Raw genomic sequence first — 20,177 nt, forward strand, 5'->3', positions numbered from 1 at the left:
AAGAGAGAGATTATATGGTATTGATATATGTTATATATGTATATATGCTTATGTGTATTATTATACTATAAATGTTATGTAAGTATATTATATATATATATATTATAATTATATATATATATATATAAAACATAATAGTTTCAAACTGCAAAATTATAAAACACATTAAATTAGAAAATGTAAATTGTAACATAACTTATGTTAATTGGAAAGATTGTTTATACAGCCTGTGTACAGTATTGAATCTTTTATATTAATAATTTTATTTTACACTTGTCAGCCTACAGAGATGTGAGAAACACTTCCTACATGACTACTGAGGGACATTTACTATGTTTAAAGTGGTCCTATATATGTAATGGTATACATATACATATGTATGTATATATTCCCTTCAGTGTGGGCATAATATGAAGTGAATTAGGAGTGTTTTCCAATACACTATCGCATTCCTTTCAAGTGTTTTTTCAAAGTGTGAAAATAATGTCCACAGCCAAGCACACTTCAGTGACAGTGACACACTGTGGAAAAAGAATGCAGATATGCAAAGTATTGACTTTGCAGGGGCAAGAGTTATTTTTAACTGTAAGTGCATACCAGGAACAGCAACTGTGGCAAGCAACCGTTTCCCTTGGCAGAACTGATCTTCAATGCAAACCTTAAGATGAGTGCACGACTAATAAAAAAACCTTCACAACAAGTTTATTGCATAGGATTTTTATTCAATGTCACATCAGAATTTCTCAGATTTTGCAGACTTGAAAAAATAGTTTTCGCACAGTTAATCCAACAAAAGGTATAAATAAGAAGTGGAGGGGGGGAGTGAAGAAACAAATACCCGGGGTCACCTTCCACACACAGCAGCACACTGCAAGAGACCAAAATGCACACAATCAGCAATTCACATGACTACTACATCACACCTGACGCTGTATGCAAGTGAAAATCTGGAAGATATTTTATTTAAATTGAGCTGCCCTAAAAAGTGCTGCCCTGGCAAAAGGGGAAAGCCGTTAAACCCAGTATAAACAAGTAACGCTGATACCACAGTAAGGTCCGGCTTTTTCATGGTTCACAGAAAGGTCAGGTGCCCACTTTCACGCCACACTGACTCTATTCAAACATATATTGAGGCTGTCAAAGCACATTCAACTAGTGGCATGGAAACTCAGTGTGCACCCATCACATGCAAGATTCATTTCAACAGTATGAATAATAATATTGATAAATGTGTGTCACTCAAAGTTCTTGCAATTCTATATTTATATTAAAGCTCACAGAAACATGTTCTAGTGTGGTATTTAATCACTACAAATGACTCTAGTTCTCTAGAAAAATTAAAACACTGGGACTGTTTGAAGTGGTTTTATTCAATACTTACCACACAAGCACGCACAGAAGAACTAGTTAGACCTTGAATCCAAGTGCCCTCATGCAGTCTTTGTGTGCCTCAATAAGGTCCCTGCAGTTTTCCTCTCCCTTTTCAATGATGCTGGTGGAAACAAACATGATGGATGAATAAACATTCTCACTTAAAACGAGAAGACCATTTCAATTTCTCTGGCCAGCTCCTCACCAAGCATCCCTGACTTTTTTTGTTTCTGGACATGCGCAGCATGGCTTCAGTGGCTTCTTCTGCTCTGTGCTCTCAGTCACAGCTGCAGTCCCGACGCTGGCAGCAGACAGGGCTGACATCTTCTGACTGAAACAAGGAAATGAGCTGATGAGGACTGGCAAACTTTAACCACTGAGTAACATGCATGTATTTTCACTCAAGCTTCATTTAGATTTACACACGTCTTTATCAGCTGACAAACACTTTTCACAGGGATGCTGGAATATGCAACAGGAATTTTTCTTCACATGTCAAATAAAGAGGTGTGAACCGACTGTGATCCCATGAATTGCTTTAGCTTTGTTTTAATATTCAACGAAGGACAAATTGATATTTGACGACTAGAACACGGGATGAGGAAAGCAATGCCACTAAAATACTCCAAACACTCACGGTCCAACCAAAAAGCTCATAATGATACAAAATACAGTTAAATAAAAGAAAAGTGTGAGGATTCGCCAAAGTAAGCCACTATTTTATATTTTTTGGTGTCGCTTCATTATGACGTTTCATAAAACTGCTAATCAACTAATGAAACGTCCTACCATTACATTCATGCTGATGCTGAAGGGCGCTGAACTGATGCAATGACAAGGTAGTTATGTACTTATGATTAGGTCAACCGGCAAAGTCACCACATGCAACACACAACACATGACTCTGAAGCATCCGAGCCTTCAGAGTTGCTCATAATAATTTAAAACAAATAAACAACAAAAAACAAAACCCCACAAACCCTCTGTTTGCCTCAGTGTTGTGGTTTACTAGCTTTATCTAACCCTTGTTGCGTAATGTTACTGTCAGCTAACAAAGTTAGCTCACGGTGGCTAACAGAGATGACATAACTAATAACATACAAGCGTTTCGCCCAAACCTACTCAAGCCGTAATGTAGCAGTTAAGCCTCCTGCTCGTTATTAACGTAGCTAAGCTATATTGTGTAACGCTCTCTTACTTGTATGGGGAGGCCGACACTGCCGCCAGTACACAGACGATTCACCTTCAATATGGAACTAACATGCGGGAAACACGTGGTCGCCTGTCAAAGTCACGTGACAATGTCATGTGCCGTGTTAGAGACTTTTGGGAAATGTAGTACTGTATTACCACCAGGCAGACAGGTATGTGAATGTATGGTAAACTTGTTAGACGCATGCTGAAATTATTCTCAGTGCTGAATATTCAAGCATTAACTTATGTGTTGCTTATTTATTGATTGGTTTACCTTTATTAGCTAATTTGATTTTTTTTTTTACATTAACTTACATTTAAAATTGAAACCCTTAGCTAAAATAGCTTAAGACGATGCTAAGTTTAAGACTTCTTTTTTAGTTAGTTTGTTAGTTAGCTAGCCAGCTAGTTATCTGTCATATTCCCACACTGGGTCAGGCTATTTCAAATATTCTGTTTGAACTGAAAAGAGGGATCACAAATAGTTATGTCCAACTAATGTCCCCTTGATTGTTAAAAGTTTTTCACAGTTAAGGTTTAATTTGGCCAAACAACCAAAACAATTGTATTTCTTGTAATAGGTAGGGCATCGATATAGTCCTACACAATGTAGGACAATATAGTTGTCTAGACCCAAATATCACATTACAGATGTAACACCAAGAGAAATGTTGCTAAATAAATTATGAACTATATAACTATAACTGCCTATATTTCCACTAAAAAAATACACAAACACATAAAGTAAAGAAAGCGATAATATGAAAAATACATTATATATTTACATTTACTTAGACAGTATAAAGAAAACCTGCTTGGTATAGAGTACAGAATACATCTGAAAATGTTTCAAACTGTACCTAATCATTTCTTATTATTTTTATTAGTCCTTTATTTATCCAGGTAAAAAAATCTCATTGAGATTAAAAATCTCATTTCCAAGAGAGACCTGGCATCATGGCAACAAAAGTCACAAACCACATAGGTATTTAACATTTAATTTCTACAGGTGCTAATGCTAAATGTTCTTCTGTTTTCTGTATTGTAGACAGACAGAATTAGTACATTAGAAAAAATGTACAAAGGGCAGCTGACATTTATGATTCAGGATATCAGGTTCATCCACATGGTCGACATCACCAAGCATGAAGTTCTATTGCACCGTGCTATTAATGATATGTCAGTGCTGGATGATTGCAGATTATTGAGTCCAACCTCAAACATTTAACTTTCAAATGTTCACATTTGAGTAGCTGCAACCAGATTTTTTAAAAATATTTTTATCTTAAAAGTTAGAAATAATTTGTTGCAGCATCACGCTTCCTATAAAACCTACGCTTTAGTAATGATCAAGAACGTGTACACTCAGAAAATTAACATCAGCACTGCACAGATTTTATTTTTCTACACAACTCTGTAAGATATTCTGTTGTGTAAGACGCAGTTGCTGCTGGTGGGCGCAATATACACAATGTTGCCTCGGGAGTTTTGGAATATGAAAAATGTTCATTTTCGGACCTGCAGTACCGAAAGGTATGTGTGTGCTTCAACATGTCTACTGGGTCTATTGTGCGTCACCACAACAAAGCAATGCGTAAGCAGCGGCACAGAGTCACTTACTCTAGTTTGAGGGCCAGCTGTGTGCTAGATAAATAAGCAAGTAAGCATATTGTTCTGTGCTGTGATACATGCACTTCCATTTTCTGCAGTCTTTGCTATGCTTTCCACTGTATTACTGTGTATATGACACATATATAAATGCATATGTTGTCTGCAATTTATGCTCAATTTGATCCAAATACTGTTTTGGTGTTCACAAATGGAAGACAGGTGGAGAGCCACAGTTTGAGTCCTGATCGCCCGATGCCTTGTTGTCCAGTTGGCAGAAAACTTTCAGCAGCTTCTGACAAATGTAGGCCTCCTATTTTACTATTGTTTGATTAGTATTTGAAACAGAGAACTTGTGACATACACTGAAAACAAAGAAGGGCAGTTGCAACTAAACTGCAGGTTGGGTTACTCACTGAGCTGCTTTTGTCATGGCTTTCTAACAACCATGCAGTCATCCAAAGCATGCATCGGGGACAATCTGAGGTTCAGTATCTTGAAAAAGAATGAACCGAGTTTCTGATTAGCAAACAACCAAAAGTACCTCCTGAACTACAGATGTCCTGAATGTGTTGTGTATGTTTTAATGCCAGAACTGGAAGTTGAGGTAAATGGCTTACAGAGTGTGTAATGTGTTAAATCCATTGTTTGTATCCTATATTAATATTGTTTTACTTAACTTTACTAAATTAACCATAGCCAAATACACCAAGAAAAAAATATAATACATTCTTAGTCATAGAAAATCACTGGAAAAGCAATTTATGTTGTTTTTGGAATGTCGTAAAAACTAAATTCCTTCCTCACCTTTATTAATTTATTTTGTTTTTGGTTTCAGTAATCATTTCCTCTGAAGCAAACCTACACATCACCGTCACTCAACCAGATCTCTGCCAGACATTGCATTATTATTTGAAGACATGTAGCCTGAATTCAGTGCTTAACACTTACATGTCAGTGAAAGTGAAAACTACATCAGTATGACATCCAGTAATCTCGTAAAAGTCTTTTTTTACATTTGAGGTCACAAAGGACTGAAGCCTATTTTAGGACACACACTGAGGGAAAGAGACTGTGCACCTGGACAGGTTGGCACAGGTCTAACACACACACACACACACACACACACACACACATCAATCACGTCAACAGCATTTCCCTTGCAAATCTGCAAAGTCTGGACTCTAACAGAGAGAATTTTCTTATACACGACCATTTTTATTGTTTCCTGTACCCTTCTCCACAGGGACAGTTGTACAAAGTTATTAAAAAAGATTTCATCTCATAAAATGTAGCTCACATTATTAGACACATCCCATGGCCTAAGCTGCCAGTAATTCACCTTACCCACTGACACGGTCTCTAAGTTAATCCCACTGTGCTGGCACAACCTCTAATATCAGTTTTATTTTTCGTTTGCTAAACTAACAAGTTTGCAATGAATCCCACCCACCCAACAGAGTTCAAAAAAGATCCAGGTAAATCATCTCCAAATTTTCCATTTTGTCATCCAGGGAAATAAATATTTCAGCCTTTGTTTTGTTTACTGTTACTGATGTGATATGTGCAAACAAACAACATGGGAGCTGGCTCAAAGCTGCATGCATATGTACACTATCAGGTAACACAGTACAGGGTTTAATTACATCCCCAGTTAGAGGTGGCCCAGGTTGAACTTGTCCCTGTACATGCTGCCAGATGTATATTTCACATGACAATAATTGCGATCCCTTCCCGTCCCCTGTACAGGCACACACCCATCATTGTCTTTGGTATTAATGTGAGCTGGACCTTGCCCTCTTGACACGGCTTGATTTATGTGGGGATGAGACACAGATACTGAATAGTTGATGAGCTGGGTGAAAAAGAAAAGAAGTGTAGGGGGGGGGAGTGGGGCAGAAATAGAGAGAGACAGACGGAGAGGGTGCGGAGGGAGGGAGGGATCGAGCAGAAAGGCGGGTATCCACTCGCCTCGCTCCGCGCAGCTTCAATAAGCCCTGAGGTTGGGAGGCTTGTTAGAATATTACCTTGTGACCAATAGGAGAGGTCAGAGCTGGTAGAGTCAGGCTCTACTCATCCTCAGAAGAGGCAGAAGCAGCAGTAGCAGAGGGGAGGATGGCATTCGGCTGATCACAGGGAACTAAAGTTGGCCATGGAGAAATTGAAAGGTCCCAACGTAGCATGCACCAAAGCCAACTGTGGATGGAGAGCCCTGCTTCTCCCACAACTGAACAGACAGTCCCTGTACGTGTACGGCAGCGAGGTGGCCGTGGAGAAGGAGTGTATCCGACAGCTGGAGAGTGGAGTCTTTGTCATTCACCCTTTCAGCCTCATGAGGTATTTAATATATCTGATAGATTGAGGTCAGTCATGCATATCACTTCCACTGTTTCTTTGGTCTGTCTCTGTAAGTTTTTATAGTTAACCGATTACTTAATTTCTCCCTTACATTTAATGAATAATTATACATGTTATAGTTCAGTTTTTGGAGTATTTACCAGAAATACAAAGGTGCAATGCATTAACTTGTTCCTTTGAATATCATTAGAATAAGTGCATTAATGAAAACAAATATAGATACTGCGTATAGATTTACTGAGTACCATAAGTTTACCATATTACATAAATCACACCGTTGTTGGATGAGACAGAAGAGGAATTCCTCTTGAGTCCTCTAGGTTAAACTTTTAAAGTGTTAAATGCTAAACAGTATTTATTCATCCAGTCATTAATTGGCAATAAGAATGATTTTCTTCTGATATCACAATAGAGAAAGCCTTAGAAATAAAGCCGACAATAAGATGCATTATTTTTAGGATAAAAGGAAACAAGTAAATTTTAAAGTGACGCAAGAAACCTAAAAGAACGATCCAAGGTTTATAAGAAATAACCGAGTTAGAAGAAAAATACGGACCTATCAAATGACTTCTTTAAGGAACGCGTTTTCACAAAGAGCTGGTTTTGTATTATATATGCAGGATTGCTAATATTAGTCTGTAAGATGATCAGATGGAGGGAAATTAGAGAGGGAATGAAACAATTGAGATCAGAGAGCAGAGTTATTTGAGCCTGGCAATCGTACCCTGGCTGAGGAGATGTACACTTACATTATCAGAGTATTTAGTGTGCATGAATCGGCTTGCCTTACCAGCTGTCTAATGACTTCCTTTAGCAAATGATGTGAGACTTTCCACTACACTGTGACGTGGAAAATAAGAGTTACTGGAAAGTCACACATATGTTTTTGTGGTCATTCCTCCCCTAGGAGTTACTACATCTTGATCATGATGGTCATCACATTTCTGAACCTGATTGGGATTCCCATGGAGATAGCCTTTCTGGACGGAAACAGCGGGCTGGCATGGGAAGGCTTTAACGTGTTTTCAGACACTTTGTTCCTAATAGATGTGGCACTGAATTTCCGGACGGGGATCATAACCGAGGACGCAGAGGTGAGAGTGGCTATTTTCTATTTTCAGACACAATCTGGAAGTCTATAATCCGGGTGCAGACGAGCACATACATTCCATCTCTGCACCATCTGTAATCTACTCGATACACGAAAGGCTAGATTAACGGCATCCCCCTTAGCTCCTGGACACGGGCGAAAACGGCTACTGCTGTTTGATTTTGTAACGGGGATTATGATGTTGTGGATGAATGAGAAGTATAACATTTCAAATTAAGTATTATGCGCAATATGTCCTGTTTGTTTTCGCTGGCTCGTGTTTCGTGACTTCTGTCTTCCTAATGGCCCATCTGTGATGTTTTTCCTGTGTTTATTCTCGACCGCACATCTGGTTTTGCCAGATTTACTCTTGGTCTGCTTGAAATATTGATGCATGTGCCTCTGTAACATTTTCAGAACCCTGCCAAGCTCGTCTGACATCACACTCACTTACTTTTGGATGAACTCGCCAAATATTGTTTTAGTTCGAGTGTTAAATTATACATGCGATTGTAGCACATGGTGAACGGCGTCTTCATCTATCTGCTCACTCTGCTGCTCTGTTCTGTTTTACAGGAAGCGATTCTGGATATCAAGCGGATCCGAGTCAGCTACCTGAGGACATGGTTCATTCCAGACGTTATAGCAGCTTTCCCAATTGGCTACATACTGCTGTTTGCGGTAATAATAAAGAGGAAGAGGCAGGAAAAGCCAACACTGTACTTCTTCTGTACTGTATATGTTAGCACTTAGAAAAGCAAGAAAGCGTTGCTGACACTTAAGCAAAGTTATAAATGAGCAAATGAGGTGGATTAAGATTCTAATTGCAGCATTTTTAATGTACAATGTCAGGGACTACATTACCACAACGATGACAACCCCTCCAAGACCAACAAGATGATGAGGATACTGATGTTTGTGCGGATCCTCAGTTTAATCAGGCTGGCTCGAGTCTCCAGGCTGGTCCGGTTCTTCAACGAAGTGGAGAAAGTAAGTTTAAATGCCAGATAGTTGTCAAAGCTCACCTCTGAAATTCAATCAGCCTGTCTCCTCCCTGCTGCCGATACTTTACGACACCGGGCTCTAGTGACAAATCTGACACTTAGCAATGTCATGCTCGTGCACTGATGGGCAATATGCTTATTTTCTAAGTGAATTTGCCTGCCGGTGTTTAGTAAACAGTAAATACAGAAACACTGGGCTCAATCAACATGGGTTTATGTAACAAATGGTCAATATAATGACAGTTTCATATAGAACAACACTGTTATCTCTCTGGCAAGGTGTTTTTATTGCATTATCTATCTAGTTGCAATAATAAATGGTTTGTAGTGTGTGTTTTGTTGGGGGTTCCCATAAATCCTGGAAACTTTATGCTGTGCTTTAGCTGTCTTTCTCTTTTGATGAAAGCTGCCTGTCTCATCTCTAACAGATCGTGCAGCCAAAAGTCTGGGCTCTGTTCAGGAATCAGATCATGTTAGAGTGGCAGGCTGAGGGTTAATGTAGTGTTTTATCAACACATCGCTCGCGTTTTGGAGGTGTTCTTGTTGCACTAAGCTTCTTGTCCGTTGTGGCAGTTTGTGGCATAAATATCTGTGGGTAGTGTGCTTTTAACTGACTGGTAAATTAGGTTTGGATCAAGAAATCTGTCCTTAGAGCATATTTTGAGTTTATTAAAAAACATTATCGTTTTTTCTGAAGTCACATTAAGCTAGAAATACAAGCAGCTGAATGATCAAACATGTACATTGGCACAAGAAAATGATTAAACCATTAGCCCACGTGTTCCTCATAGTTCACACATCAACGTCCCACTCCAACTTTGAGCTTGTCTTCTTACAGCAGTCGTGTTCTCTCAGCCTTCCTTTGCAATTACCATTATTTTACTTGCAAATAAAGTCCATTACATATATTTTACTCTCCACTTGTGTAGGGTTGGGGCCAGCTGTGATAGGGTGAGAGGCAAGGTACACCTTAGTTAGGTCATCAGACCCATCACAGGGCTAACAAATGAGGTGGTTAAGATAATCTGACTAAACTGCCGGCTCACTTACAGCCTAGCTCCTCATGTTTCTCGTACCATCTGACCTCACTGTATTGAAGTGATCGTGCAATGTTGTATATTTCAACAATGAACAAAACTATTAAAATAAGACCTGGGTTCTAATAAACCAGAACGATAAAAAGGTCAAATTGATCCTTCAAGCTTGCCCAATAAATAACTAAATCATGGCTGTTCCACACCCCAAAACAACAACATTCATATTCACTCACTGTAACAGTGAGTGAATATGAATCCTTGATACAGTAGAAAGAGTTGGCTGACCCTAAAACAAGTGTACACCCTGTTTGCTGCTGCAAAGATGTCCACTCGGTCAAACACTCTATCGGTACAGTGTAATGCTGTGTATTACCCGCTGACCAAGTGTCGTGTACCCTTTTCCTGACAGGTGTCAAATGCAAACCTGGAGGTGGTTCGCCTGTTCATCCGCATCATGTCTCTCTTCACAATGATTTTCCTGCTGTGCCACTGGAACGGATGCATCCAGTATTTTGTGCCTATGCTGGAGGAGTTTCCCAACGACTGCTGGGTCCGCAAAGAAAACCTGATGGTGAAGCTCATTTTACACATCAGTGCTTACTGAGATGTTTTGTAGCTCTCACTTTGTCTTCAATGTAGACAATTAAGGACTGTAAAAATGCAATAATGAGAAAAAGAGAAAAAAAATTAACAATGTTAACCTAGAAGCCTGTCTTACGATGAGAAATAATAGACAATAATGATTGAACCTTCCCTTTCAGAATGCCACGGTCATCGTTAAGTACTCATGGGGTGTTTTCCGAGCTCTCTCCCAGATGATTGCTCTCTCTTATGGCTCTATGGACGCTCCAACAAGTTAGGAGTTTAAGTTTTCTTTCTCTGCCACTTTAAAAAGCAAATATGATCTTTATTCTCCCTCAGATGTGAACACTCAACTGCACTGGCATGTCTTTGTTTTGTTCTCTAGATTATGTTGAAATGTGGATCGTCATGGTCAGCATGGTGTCCGGATGTCTGATGTACACCGTCCTCGTGGCCAATGCGACAGCCATGATCGCCAACCTTGACCCAGCGGCCAAGGAGTACAAGAGCAAGGTCTTCATGGGTGACACTTATACTCCTTAAACAGCAAGTACAGTGTAGAAATAAACAGGTTAAACCGACTAAAAACGGGGGGGAAGCACTGCACAGTATATACTTTCTGCTTGGCTAAGATGCCCTAAGCAACTAAAGCCATGATTTAGTTCCTGGCTCACCAAACCTTTGTCATTCTTCTACTTTCTGTCAATTCTACCTGAATTCTATCGGAAATAATAGAAATTAGCAGTAGTGAAAATATATTGATGAGTTCCTTTCAATATATGTAATTTCTAAATGAATTTTTTTCCTGATTAATTTAGACTTTTTGTAGTTAGATTGAACTTTTATTGACAAGTAATCACTTATCGTTATTCTGAATTCAATTGTTCAAGTAATATATTTAAAACTTATGATATAATCTATACATGGTAATCTAATGTAATATATTCTATCCATCTTCAACAGATGAGCCGTTTGGAGCACTACATGGCCTTCATGAAGCTCCCTCCAGAGTTGCAGCTTCGCATCAACAACTACTACCAGGCTCGCTATGGAGGGAAGTGGTTTGATGAGAAGGACGTCATGGACACCGTGTCCTCAGCACTCAAAGAGGTATAGATGGGGTTATTGCTAATCTCCAAACTGGCTGAGATTGATTTGTTTTGGTTGATCTCATATTGATATCTATATGAGATGTCATCCTCATACATACAGATTCACAGTTATGCTTTTGTGTATCTTGGTCACATTCACTCAGTGTACGTAAATATCTGTTTTTCATTCATTCTTTAATCTTGCCTGAACTGAGTGTGATTTGTTGTTTCTTAGCTCACGTCTATCTTCATTTGTCATACCAAGCTTTGTGTTTGTTCATTTGTGTGTATTTTTCAGCAAATTGTGACAGTGATGTGCAGCCGGCTGCTGAGAAACGTGCCGATGTTTCAGAACAGAGATCAAAGCTTTATCAACACCGTCCTCCTCAAACTGCAGTACGAGGTTTTCCAGGAAGGAGACATCATCGTCCGACAGAATGTCCCGGGCGACCGCATGTTCTTCATCGATCACGGCCAGGTCCTTGTGGAGACCGATTCCTATGAAAGGGAACTGTGTGATGGAGACTTCTTTGGAGGTGAGTTGGATTTACTCAAATATAGTTGTTGCCGGTGTCTAATAATAATTCATGAGCTCTAAGACAGGCCTTGCAAAACAATTAAAAAAATAACTGGTGATGGTTAGGGGTTCAATTTTAGGCGTGTGTCATGTGTTTAATTTGAAAAGTTTCCAAATTATTTCCTCTGCAGAATATTTATTATTTGTTTTTTTTGTTGCCATTTGTGTTTTAGAAGAACAGTGTTGAACCAAAGTGATTAAATCTTCTCCTTTTTTGCCAATTTGGCTGACTTCTTTAATTCTCCATCATTACATGTGCACACTTCCAAATCTTTTTGGCAGCAGATCTCTGCGACGTTTAAAGCTTAGCAGGCCTCCCTCGGACAACTCAGCTTTAATTTAGGATTAATTGTCAGATCTCATCCCCGTCATGAGATTTTATTTGCTCATTAACCACAGTCTTACGGACCCTTCTGTGTGTACAGAGACATGTGTGCTGAACAAGGGCAAACATCTGGCCACAGTGAAAGCACTGACCGACTGCCAGTGTTTCTCTCTGTCCTGGGACGACTTTCAGGATGCGCTGGAGGGCTTCCCAGATGTCAGGAAGGACTTGGAAAAAATGGCTCTGCTCAACTCTGATGGTGGACTCGTGTAAGAACAAAAACAGCACTTGGAATTACAGTATTACCTAAAAGGACGACGCGTTTCTTGGGCATTTTAGGTAGTTGCGTCATGGACCATGAGACTCACCCACATGGACGCCAATTGGACTCTTATTCAAGGACATTATGGAAAGTTTTAAAGTCTTTCAATCTAGGAATTATTATGTCTGCTGATCCAACAGTTATCAGTAATAAACAACAGTAAACATGGTGAAGGATTTGATCTCAGCCACCTTCTTCTCCGTATCCCAGTAATGAAGCTTATCCTGGTTTAGTGTTTACATGGAACACAGAGAAATCTGGTCATTCACATCCTTATGGTCATAGGAAATACTTATCATTAATTCATCTTTGCTGTAGGCTGTATGCACATGTGCCTGCTAGCCTTTCACCCTTCCACTATCTTTTTCATTTTGAAAGACAACACTTACGCTATATAAACTAGCCATTTTTGTTGCTAGGCAAATCGTTTCTGTTACGTCAGCTGTATAGGTAAGCAGCAACAAGAAACTGGGCACTCCGGCTATTATAGGATTTCTCTAGACTGGGGTAAGTTCTTACACAGGTTATGGAAATAAACAGGATTTTACATTCATACTAAAATACTCAGTCAGCGCATATTATTTGTGGCAAAAGAATAAAAATTTGGTCAAATGTAAGCAATAAGGAGAGCAGTAGTTTTACACTAATTTGGCTGTTGGAGGAACTTATTAATGCAAAAGGCATACAGTAAAATTATTGCCAATTTTTTCAAATAGTTATCACAGTTAGGGACTGTTGTGGAGGGCTACACCAATAATAACAAATAATTAGTGCGGCCATCTGGAACAGTCCGTATCTCATGTGGTCCCTTGGAAAAATGAAATGCCCACCACTGGTTTAGACCAGCTGTTTTATCTTTGATCTACCTGTGAGTGCTCCTGTTCATGATGGATGTTTTATCTCAAAACAGTCGTAGTGTGGCTAATCGTGAATATGCACTTTTGACTGTCTGATTTCTTGGGTTCTTAACCTCTGAACTTTTTATTCCCAGATCTCAGCAATTACATTTACTGCCATGTTAACAGCTCTGCACTGTGCACAGTAAAGACACTAACTTTTGGTTGATGAAATGTTGAGTTTCTCAGGTATTTGGCTTTAAACTATTAGACAAAGAGAAATTTTGGTCTTGTGCTCCTCAGGTGACCATAGTAATAAAAATCTTCATGCAGTCCAGCTCAGATTTTCTTTAAATATTTTAAAATGATGAGCTAAAAAATTATGATCACCTCTCTAATATGCTGTGCTCTGCCTTGTGGTTATCTGGCACTTTGTGGCAGATCCTCAAAGTCCTGTGAGTTGCAAGGCGGCGCCAACGTGAATCCAAAAACGTTCCCTCAAACCTATTGTCACCAGGTGACAATAGGTTTGAGGGAAGTTGTTACTAAAGTGTTCCGACCCAGTTGTCTGGCCATCGTGATAAAAATCTGGTCCTAGTCACAGACTCTCAGGTCTACACATGCAACTTTTCTCCCACATTCAACAAAATGACTGTGAGATCACTTATTGTCTAATATAGCTCAGAGAATCATTTCATCTGTGATTGGTTGTAATGTTTTAGCTCATCTGTGTAGATAAGACCCAAGTTTTAATAAACTGGACTTTAGCCATAAAGCAAGGCAAATACTCGTGCATGTTGTTTTTCTCTAAAATAATATTTATTTAGAGGCAATAGTACACAAGATATCCACCAACAAATCTAAAGCTGATAGTGTAGCAGAATTATGAAACATGTGCATGAGACCAGCAGACGATCTCTCTTTCATCCAAACACACACACGGTGCCTGAGGCCAGCCGGTGTTTGTACTCATAGAGGTAGTAGGAGGCTTGAGGGAAGTTGCATTTCATCTCCATCCTGCCCGGAACAACATGGACGGCCACACCAGATCCCAACCCCTCCTGCAGCTTCTTCAGCATGCGGGAAGCCAGGTAGCGCCTAGCCCTGCCTGGGTCTTCTTCTATGGAAGCGTACACCTCAGGTGGTGGGTTGGGGATCTTCCATTCCAAATCCACGATGAGCTGGTGGATGCGGCTTTTATCCAGTGTAGTGGGTGTGTCCCGGTAGCACGCCACCACATGGGGGATAGGAGCTTCAGATGCCACGGAGAGCAAATTGCCAGGCTGTCGTTCTGTCGCTTCACCTTCATTTTCTCCTCCTTCCTCCTCCTCCTCCTCCTTGGGTCCCACAGCGGGGTGGAGCATCACCGCCCAGCGCAGCCAATCGTAATTCTTCTCCAGGGTTTTCAGGATGCTCCCTGCCGCCTCGTCTGGGGGCAATCGGTTGTGGACGGCCTCCTGCAGCTGCTGCCGTATATCCTCTTCCGCCTGCTCCAGGAAGTAGCCTAAGCAGCGACCTCCCGTGTTCTTCATTTTCCTGTACAGGGCGCCCATACGGTCAGACCAGCTCTTGATAAGCAGAGCCTGGTCTCTTCCTGTTAGGGAAGCTTGAGTGAAGAGGCAGAGCAGACCAGTGCCCAGGACAAAATTTATCTGTCAGAAGAAAGAGGAGAAAAAGAACGTGAACATGTGAAAGTGTCCATGACCCATAAATCCTTTAGCCAGCATTTTAGTCTGAGAAAGTGGAACCACAGGAACAAAACAGCTCTTTAATAAACATGCTTTTTGCCTTTAAATGGTGTAAATACACCTCACCCTAACCCTGTATGTTGAAAAAAATGACAATGCACATGACAAACTGACTGTTCTCCTGTGACCCAGTCACCTTTCTGAGTAACAGCTGTAATTCATAATAAAATCACTGCTCGCAAGGCTTTAACAAACCTGACCTTTATGAGTCAAAAAAGCACTATATGGATATCCAGTGTTAGTGAGGCTCCTTTAGTGACAACACAGAGGGTTCTTATAATAATAATATTAATAATAATCAAAGCATTATTATTTCAGGTTTGGGTAATTATCTTATGTAGATGTAAGATTTTGTCTGGTTTAAGACAAAATGACATCGCCTTGGTTCTTGTTTCAGCACCAGAAGCATAATCACAGCAGATTACGTTATCACCTAAAATATGTTTATCTATGATAAGTTCTTCAAGGTTAAAGAAACTTGGCTGTAGTTTCTTTGATTAGCAAGGTCGGGCTCTTCAGGCTTGACCACATGATTTGCAGCCATGACTTTGATTACTATAGTTGGTTCAAAATGTCCTTCTCTCAAAGTAAACCCTGCAGCTATATACACTGTGTGCAAAATAAGCTCCGTTTTCTCATTTTTATTTAAACCACACCATGAGGGCACATTTTGCAACTATCATTTCACATCAGTTAGCTCGCCGTGCTTTTATATAAGTGCACTTGTGCAAATCAGTCCTTGAAAAGAGAAACGTGCAAACAAATTTACTCATTCGGCACCGTTTACAAGCAGAAGCTGCTTCAGCATTAAGGCTAATCCACACTTAAGCCCTTTGATAAGTGGACTCTGGACTGATTTGACTTTCTTGGATGGAAACTCTTCTCTTCACTGCGGTGATGACTGAAGAAAACAACTGTTCTAAACGGACAAGCAACGCAAAGTGTGCACACTTCCTTTAACACCGTCTTACATTTTGTTTATAACAAGGAGGTCAGTGCTGACCCCACACAGCCAATTATGGTTTAAAGATAATCATCTAACTGCTTTTATATAACAAACAAGCCTGTGACTTCTGGGAGATTCATTTCCTGTAAAATTGGACAGTCGTTATGTAGCAGACTGGCTCTGTGTGTCTTGCCAAGGGGAATGACAGATGGACTAAAGGACCCACAGTGACCATCAGGTCACTTTTAAATGTAAGAAATAGAAAAAAAGAAGTCTGTTTGATTCTGTGCATAATGGAGGAAAATGCTTTTATGGTAATAAAACCAGTAACCTTTCAGTTTCTTTACAAGAAACTAATGATTTTTTTAATTTTAGCTTTAAAGCCTGAGCTCTTCATCCATCGAAGCAAGCGACAGAACACATTTGTTACCAGCACAGGCAAAGGTGGAATTTGCCGACTCAGCTCACGAGAAAGACAAGAGAAGGTCACAGCGCCGCAGATTAAATATTCAGTTTATTTTCATAGCAAGAAGACAGATGCAGCATGCTTCATTCCCCACGGGACCTCAGTGCCTTTCTGTCACATTTATCTTTTTTGCTATGAAAACTAATAGTTAATCTGGTACAGCTGTGCTTCTCACTGCATTTTCCTCTCCTGCATTTTTTTCCATAACTCGTTCTCAGTGGGATTGGATATATTTGTGCTGTTATTTATGTGACTGCATCTAACATAGAGTCTTCATTTTTGGATCTTATATAATGAAGTTCCAGGATTGTTTTTTAATTATATATTTTTTTCCTTTCTCTTGGTTTGTACTTGATTGGAGATTTGTATTTACGGGATACCAAACTGCTTTAGACCTTCAAACTGAGGGCGTGTTGAAAAAGTGACCAGTTCTTTTTTTTTTTCCAGACTGTCCTTCAATGGGCTGTTTGAAGTATTTTGGGGTTGAGGTTCGAAGCAAATTTATGTTTGATCAGGGGACCAAATAATGCATTTTGCCAGTGATGGTTCTCACAAAGATAAATGTGCCAAAAAAAAAGTGTGTGTGCATTTGTGCATAAGATTGCACAAACCTCACCTCAGGCTTGCGTGCCTGTGCATAATGAAAGTCAAATAAGAAAAAAATGAAACTTTAATGACCCCGACTCCCTGCAGCCAAATGAGTTAATCACAAATACCCCTCCACACCAAGCACCACCCTTCCACAATCAGCATTGCACATCCACTAACCTTGACGCAGAACTCGCTCAGCTCCCAGCGTTTGGGCTTGCGGCTCAGTATGACCTCCTCCAGCAGTGGGGGCTGGTCTGTCAGCGCCGACACTCCCATTAGACGATTGTAGAGTGCTGTTAGCTGCCTCTCCAGCCGGTAATCCTGCACGTACTGCAGGAACACCTCAGTCTCCTTCTTGGTGAAGTCTGACTGGGCCCTCACCTAAAACCAGAGGAGATGGAGTGCATCTAAAACCCAGTGGTTCGGGGCAATAATAAACTCTATACTTCAGTTTACTACAGGTCAAATTAAAAACATGGCATTTTCCTTTAATATGAAGGAATGTTAGTAAATAATCTGGACAAGGACACATAAAGCTTTTCCGGTTCTCACACTCAACACCTTTTCTATCAATTTAGGTGTTTGCACTCACATTTGGCAGCTTTTAGCTGATGAAGAGTCTCATTATCTCTCATCCGTTCACTCCAAAAATAACCAGCCACCCAGAAAATGACAGTGGGTAAACGTTTCCATGAATTCATTTGCTGCCTGTGTTTTTGTTACCACCCCACCTTGCCACCCTATCCACCACCAGCACCAAATTCAAATACCTGTAAACTTATGACATAACCAAATGCCACACTTAGCCGCGGAAATAATTAAAGAGAAAAATAGAAGGCGTAAGCCTGTTAATACGAGTCAGTAGAAATGAGCAGATGCTTTAATCATACATCTGGTCCCATATTTTTACATAATACACTCACAGTGATGAATTCAAATGCAGTCCCAGTGTAAGCTTAGGGGTCTTTGTGCTTTACTTTTAAATATTTGTACTCTTCAGGCTTTATATATGCCAATTTATTGCCATAATACTGTTTTACATCCACCAGTGCTTCCAAGTCCTTCACCCTGTTTTCAGACAATTTGATAAAAAAGACACTTCCCAGGATTAATTTCACCTTAGAGAACTGACGGTGAAGCTAGCAATTGAAAATTTGGCCCAGGTTTTGATAAATAAACCTGCTTCCAGTCAGAACAGGGTCCAGAGGTTGAAAACTTCACATATATTAGACTATAGGCGTATGTAAGAAGTGTTTTGAGTAGAAAAGGAGAGCACAGGCAGGATTTCTTTTTAGCATTTTTTTTTTAATTTTCTTTGATTTTAATTGTGGATTATTCAGTCTGTGTTTGGTTTTATGTTAATGTATTTATTTATTTGTCTGTCATGGGATCAGTGAATAAAGATAAAATGTTCACGTCCCAGAACTTGAGGCATGATGTTCCAGTTGCTCATTTTATCTGCATACCCATTAAATAATTATATAATAAAATTATCACCATTGCTAATGAAATACTTGCTTTTATAGTCTCTTTTCTAGACTTTGCATCATTTATTCAGCTATATTACACAACCTTGCACATAAAATTGTGTTTATGAGGTCGTAGAGTTTTCTCACCGCAGTGCCCAGCTGGTAGTACACCACAGCCAGGTCGTTCTCCAGCTGATGGACCTCCTGGTCCTTCAGCAGGCCGTAGCTCGTTGCTCCCAGCTCCTGGTCGATGTGGTCCAAGTTCTTCTTGGCCAGCTCAGTCTCCTCTTGTGTAGCACTGCCACCAAGATAGGAACAGATGCCCTGGACCAAGACCCTGTGCACAGCAAGTAAGTAAAGACACTCCTGGTTTAGCCGCCCCCCAAAAAAGACAAAAAAAACGTTTGTATATAACAATAAGTTTGCATAGCTACAATGTGAATTATCATGTCAAAGAGGAACACCCACCTCACAGTCTGCATGTAGCCCACTGGCTCCAAAACCTTTCCAAACATCGCCATGGCTCCTGAGCTGTCCTCTGGAAGGTTATCTAAGGAGAAAATGAACAGTTGAGATTTAGAAATGATGGAAGTTGGTGTAAATCACTGTGACATTTACCAGATCAAAAATCCTCTGGTTCTTTTTACACCTCACCTCGCTTGTTTGGTGTGCAGGTTTGTGCTGACCTTCACAGTGCGCTATTTATATACAATCAGTGTATCTGATAAGCGCCTTCCACCTACAATACCTTTTTGAACTTGAGAGGAAGAAAAAAGTGATGCATACAGATTAATGTAAAGCTAGATTAACATTTGTGAAATGCTGAGAGGTGCATGTTCACCTGTGCACATGTATTGCAGGTGTTATATTTTCACATAATACCTGTATAAATAGTACATGTCATTTTCCAATCGTTTAGTCCAGTGCAGATCCAGGCTGTGGAGACAAACACAAGATCCTCTATTCATCAGAGGTTTCCTGGGTTCAGTTTCTCTGGGTCTATACAGCTCCATCTCCTGGCTGCATGGTCTCAGTATTTAACCTTTTATCCGGGTTATTTCTGGGGCATGTGGAGCCAAACAATATTGACATCTCTTTAAAATGGAGGCAACTGAATGTGTTAATATAGACCTGGAGCATTATCTCACATAAAAGGAGGGGTCATCTTCTATTTATCCTGAAATATGTCATTGCAGACTATTCAAAATAACATATGCTGTACAAAAAAGCGCATCTAATCTTTATACTTGCTACACATGATATCCTTCTCTGTTCCATTCTGTTTATCTGCACAGCATTTTGAATTGAATTCTCCAGAAAGGTTGCATAAAAGGTCAGGGAGTACTAAGACAAAAGCAACGTTGAAATGGAGTCAAGTCGATTAAACAATATAATAAATATTTCAGTGTCACAATGCCGAGCACGATATGAAGACGTAACCATATACTCATGCCACTAAAATGCGCTGTCAAATAGAAAAATATCAAAAGTTCGTCAGTTTTACCTTGTCTGTTAACACAGGGGGCGCGAATAAAACCCTTTGCACGTTAAACACTAAAACC

The 20,177-nt window shown here is 39.9% G+C and overlaps 3 protein-coding genes across 3 annotated transcripts; 1 reads left to right on the forward strand and 2 right to left on the reverse strand.

Moving 5' to 3' along the window:
* Positions 1–701: 701 nt before the first annotated feature.
* LOC102299808 (cytochrome c oxidase copper chaperone) lies at positions 702–2,685 on the reverse strand. The gene is made up of 4 exons (XM_005932513.2): positions 2,570–2,685; positions 1,577–1,702; positions 1,382–1,492; positions 702–868 (listed from the first exon to the last, which is right to left on the reverse strand). The coding sequence occupies exons 2-3, from the start codon at positions 1,693–1,695 to the stop codon at positions 1,408–1,410; spliced, it is 204 nt and encodes a 67-aa protein (XP_005932575.1). The 5' UTR covers positions 1,696–1,702; positions 2,570–2,685; the 3' UTR covers positions 702–868; positions 1,382–1,407.
* A 3,468-nt stretch (positions 2,686–6,153) lies between these two features.
* hcn5 (hyperpolarization activated cyclic nucleotide-gated potassium channel 5) lies at positions 6,154–14,167 on the forward strand. The gene is made up of 10 exons (XM_005932519.3): positions 6,154–6,510; positions 7,439–7,625; positions 8,198–8,302; positions 8,474–8,611; positions 10,072–10,233; positions 10,424–10,517; positions 10,630–10,757; positions 11,208–11,354; positions 11,634–11,871; positions 12,338–14,167. Exons 1-10 carry the CDS (start codon positions 6,326–6,328, stop codon positions 12,508–12,510), a joined length of 1,557 nt encoding a protein of 518 aa, XP_005932581.1. The 5' UTR covers positions 6,154–6,325; the 3' UTR covers positions 12,511–14,167.
* A 41-nt stretch (positions 14,168–14,208) lies between these two features.
* LOC102300426 lies at positions 14,209–20,172 on the reverse strand. Its single transcript, XM_005932515.2, has 7 exons — positions 20,120–20,172; positions 19,498–19,551; positions 19,270–19,372; positions 19,084–19,165; positions 18,763–18,952; positions 17,324–17,527; positions 14,209–15,047 (listed from the first exon to the last, which is right to left on the reverse strand). The coding sequence occupies exons 4-7, from the start codon at positions 19,134–19,136 to the stop codon at positions 14,319–14,321; spliced, it is 1,176 nt and encodes a 391-aa protein (XP_005932577.1). The 5' UTR covers positions 19,137–19,165; positions 19,270–19,372; positions 19,498–19,551; positions 20,120–20,172; the 3' UTR covers positions 14,209–14,318.
* Positions 20,173–20,177: the final 5 nt, after the last annotated feature.

The sequence above is a fragment of the Haplochromis burtoni genome, unplaced genomic scaffold (genome assembly GCF_018398535.1).
Source record: "Haplochromis burtoni strain Fernald_Lab_line unplaced genomic scaffold, NCSU_Asbu1 Contig_154, whole genome shotgun sequence".
Taxonomy (NCBI): domain Eukaryota; kingdom Metazoa; phylum Chordata; class Actinopteri; order Cichliformes; family Cichlidae; genus Haplochromis; species Haplochromis burtoni.

Coding starts and splice junctions, on each gene's coding strand:
- LOC102299808 (XM_005932513.2), bottom strand. CDS start 1,695: ATGTCAGCCCTGTCTGCTGCCAGCGTCGGGACTGCAGCTGTGACTGAG. Junction 1,493..1,576: donor AAAAAAGTCAGGGATGCTTG/GTGAGGAGCTGG, acceptor TGTTTCCACCAG/CATCATTGAAAAGGGAGAGG.
- hcn5 (XM_005932519.3), top strand. CDS start 6,326: ATGGAGAAATTGAAAGGTCCCAACGTAGCATGCACCAAAGCCAACTGT. Junction 6,511..7,438: donor CACCCTTTCAGCCTCATGAG/GTATTTAATATA, acceptor TTCCTCCCCTAG/GAGTTACTACATCTTGATCA. Junction 8,612..10,071: donor TCTTCAACGAAGTGGAGAAA/GTAAGTTTAAAT, acceptor TTTTCCTGACAG/GTGTCAAATGCAAACCTGGA.
- LOC102300426 (XM_005932515.2), bottom strand. CDS start 19,136: ATGGCGATGTTTGGAAAGGTTTTGGAGCCAGTGGGCTACATGCAGACT. Junction 17,528..18,762: donor ACTACCAGCTGGGCACTGCG/GTGAGAAAACTC, acceptor CTCTGGTTTTAG/GTGAGGGCCCAGTCAGACTT. Junction 15,048..17,323: donor TGAGCGAGTTCTGCGTCAAG/GTTAGTGGATGT, acceptor TTCTTCTGACAG/ATAAATTTTGTCCTGGGCAC.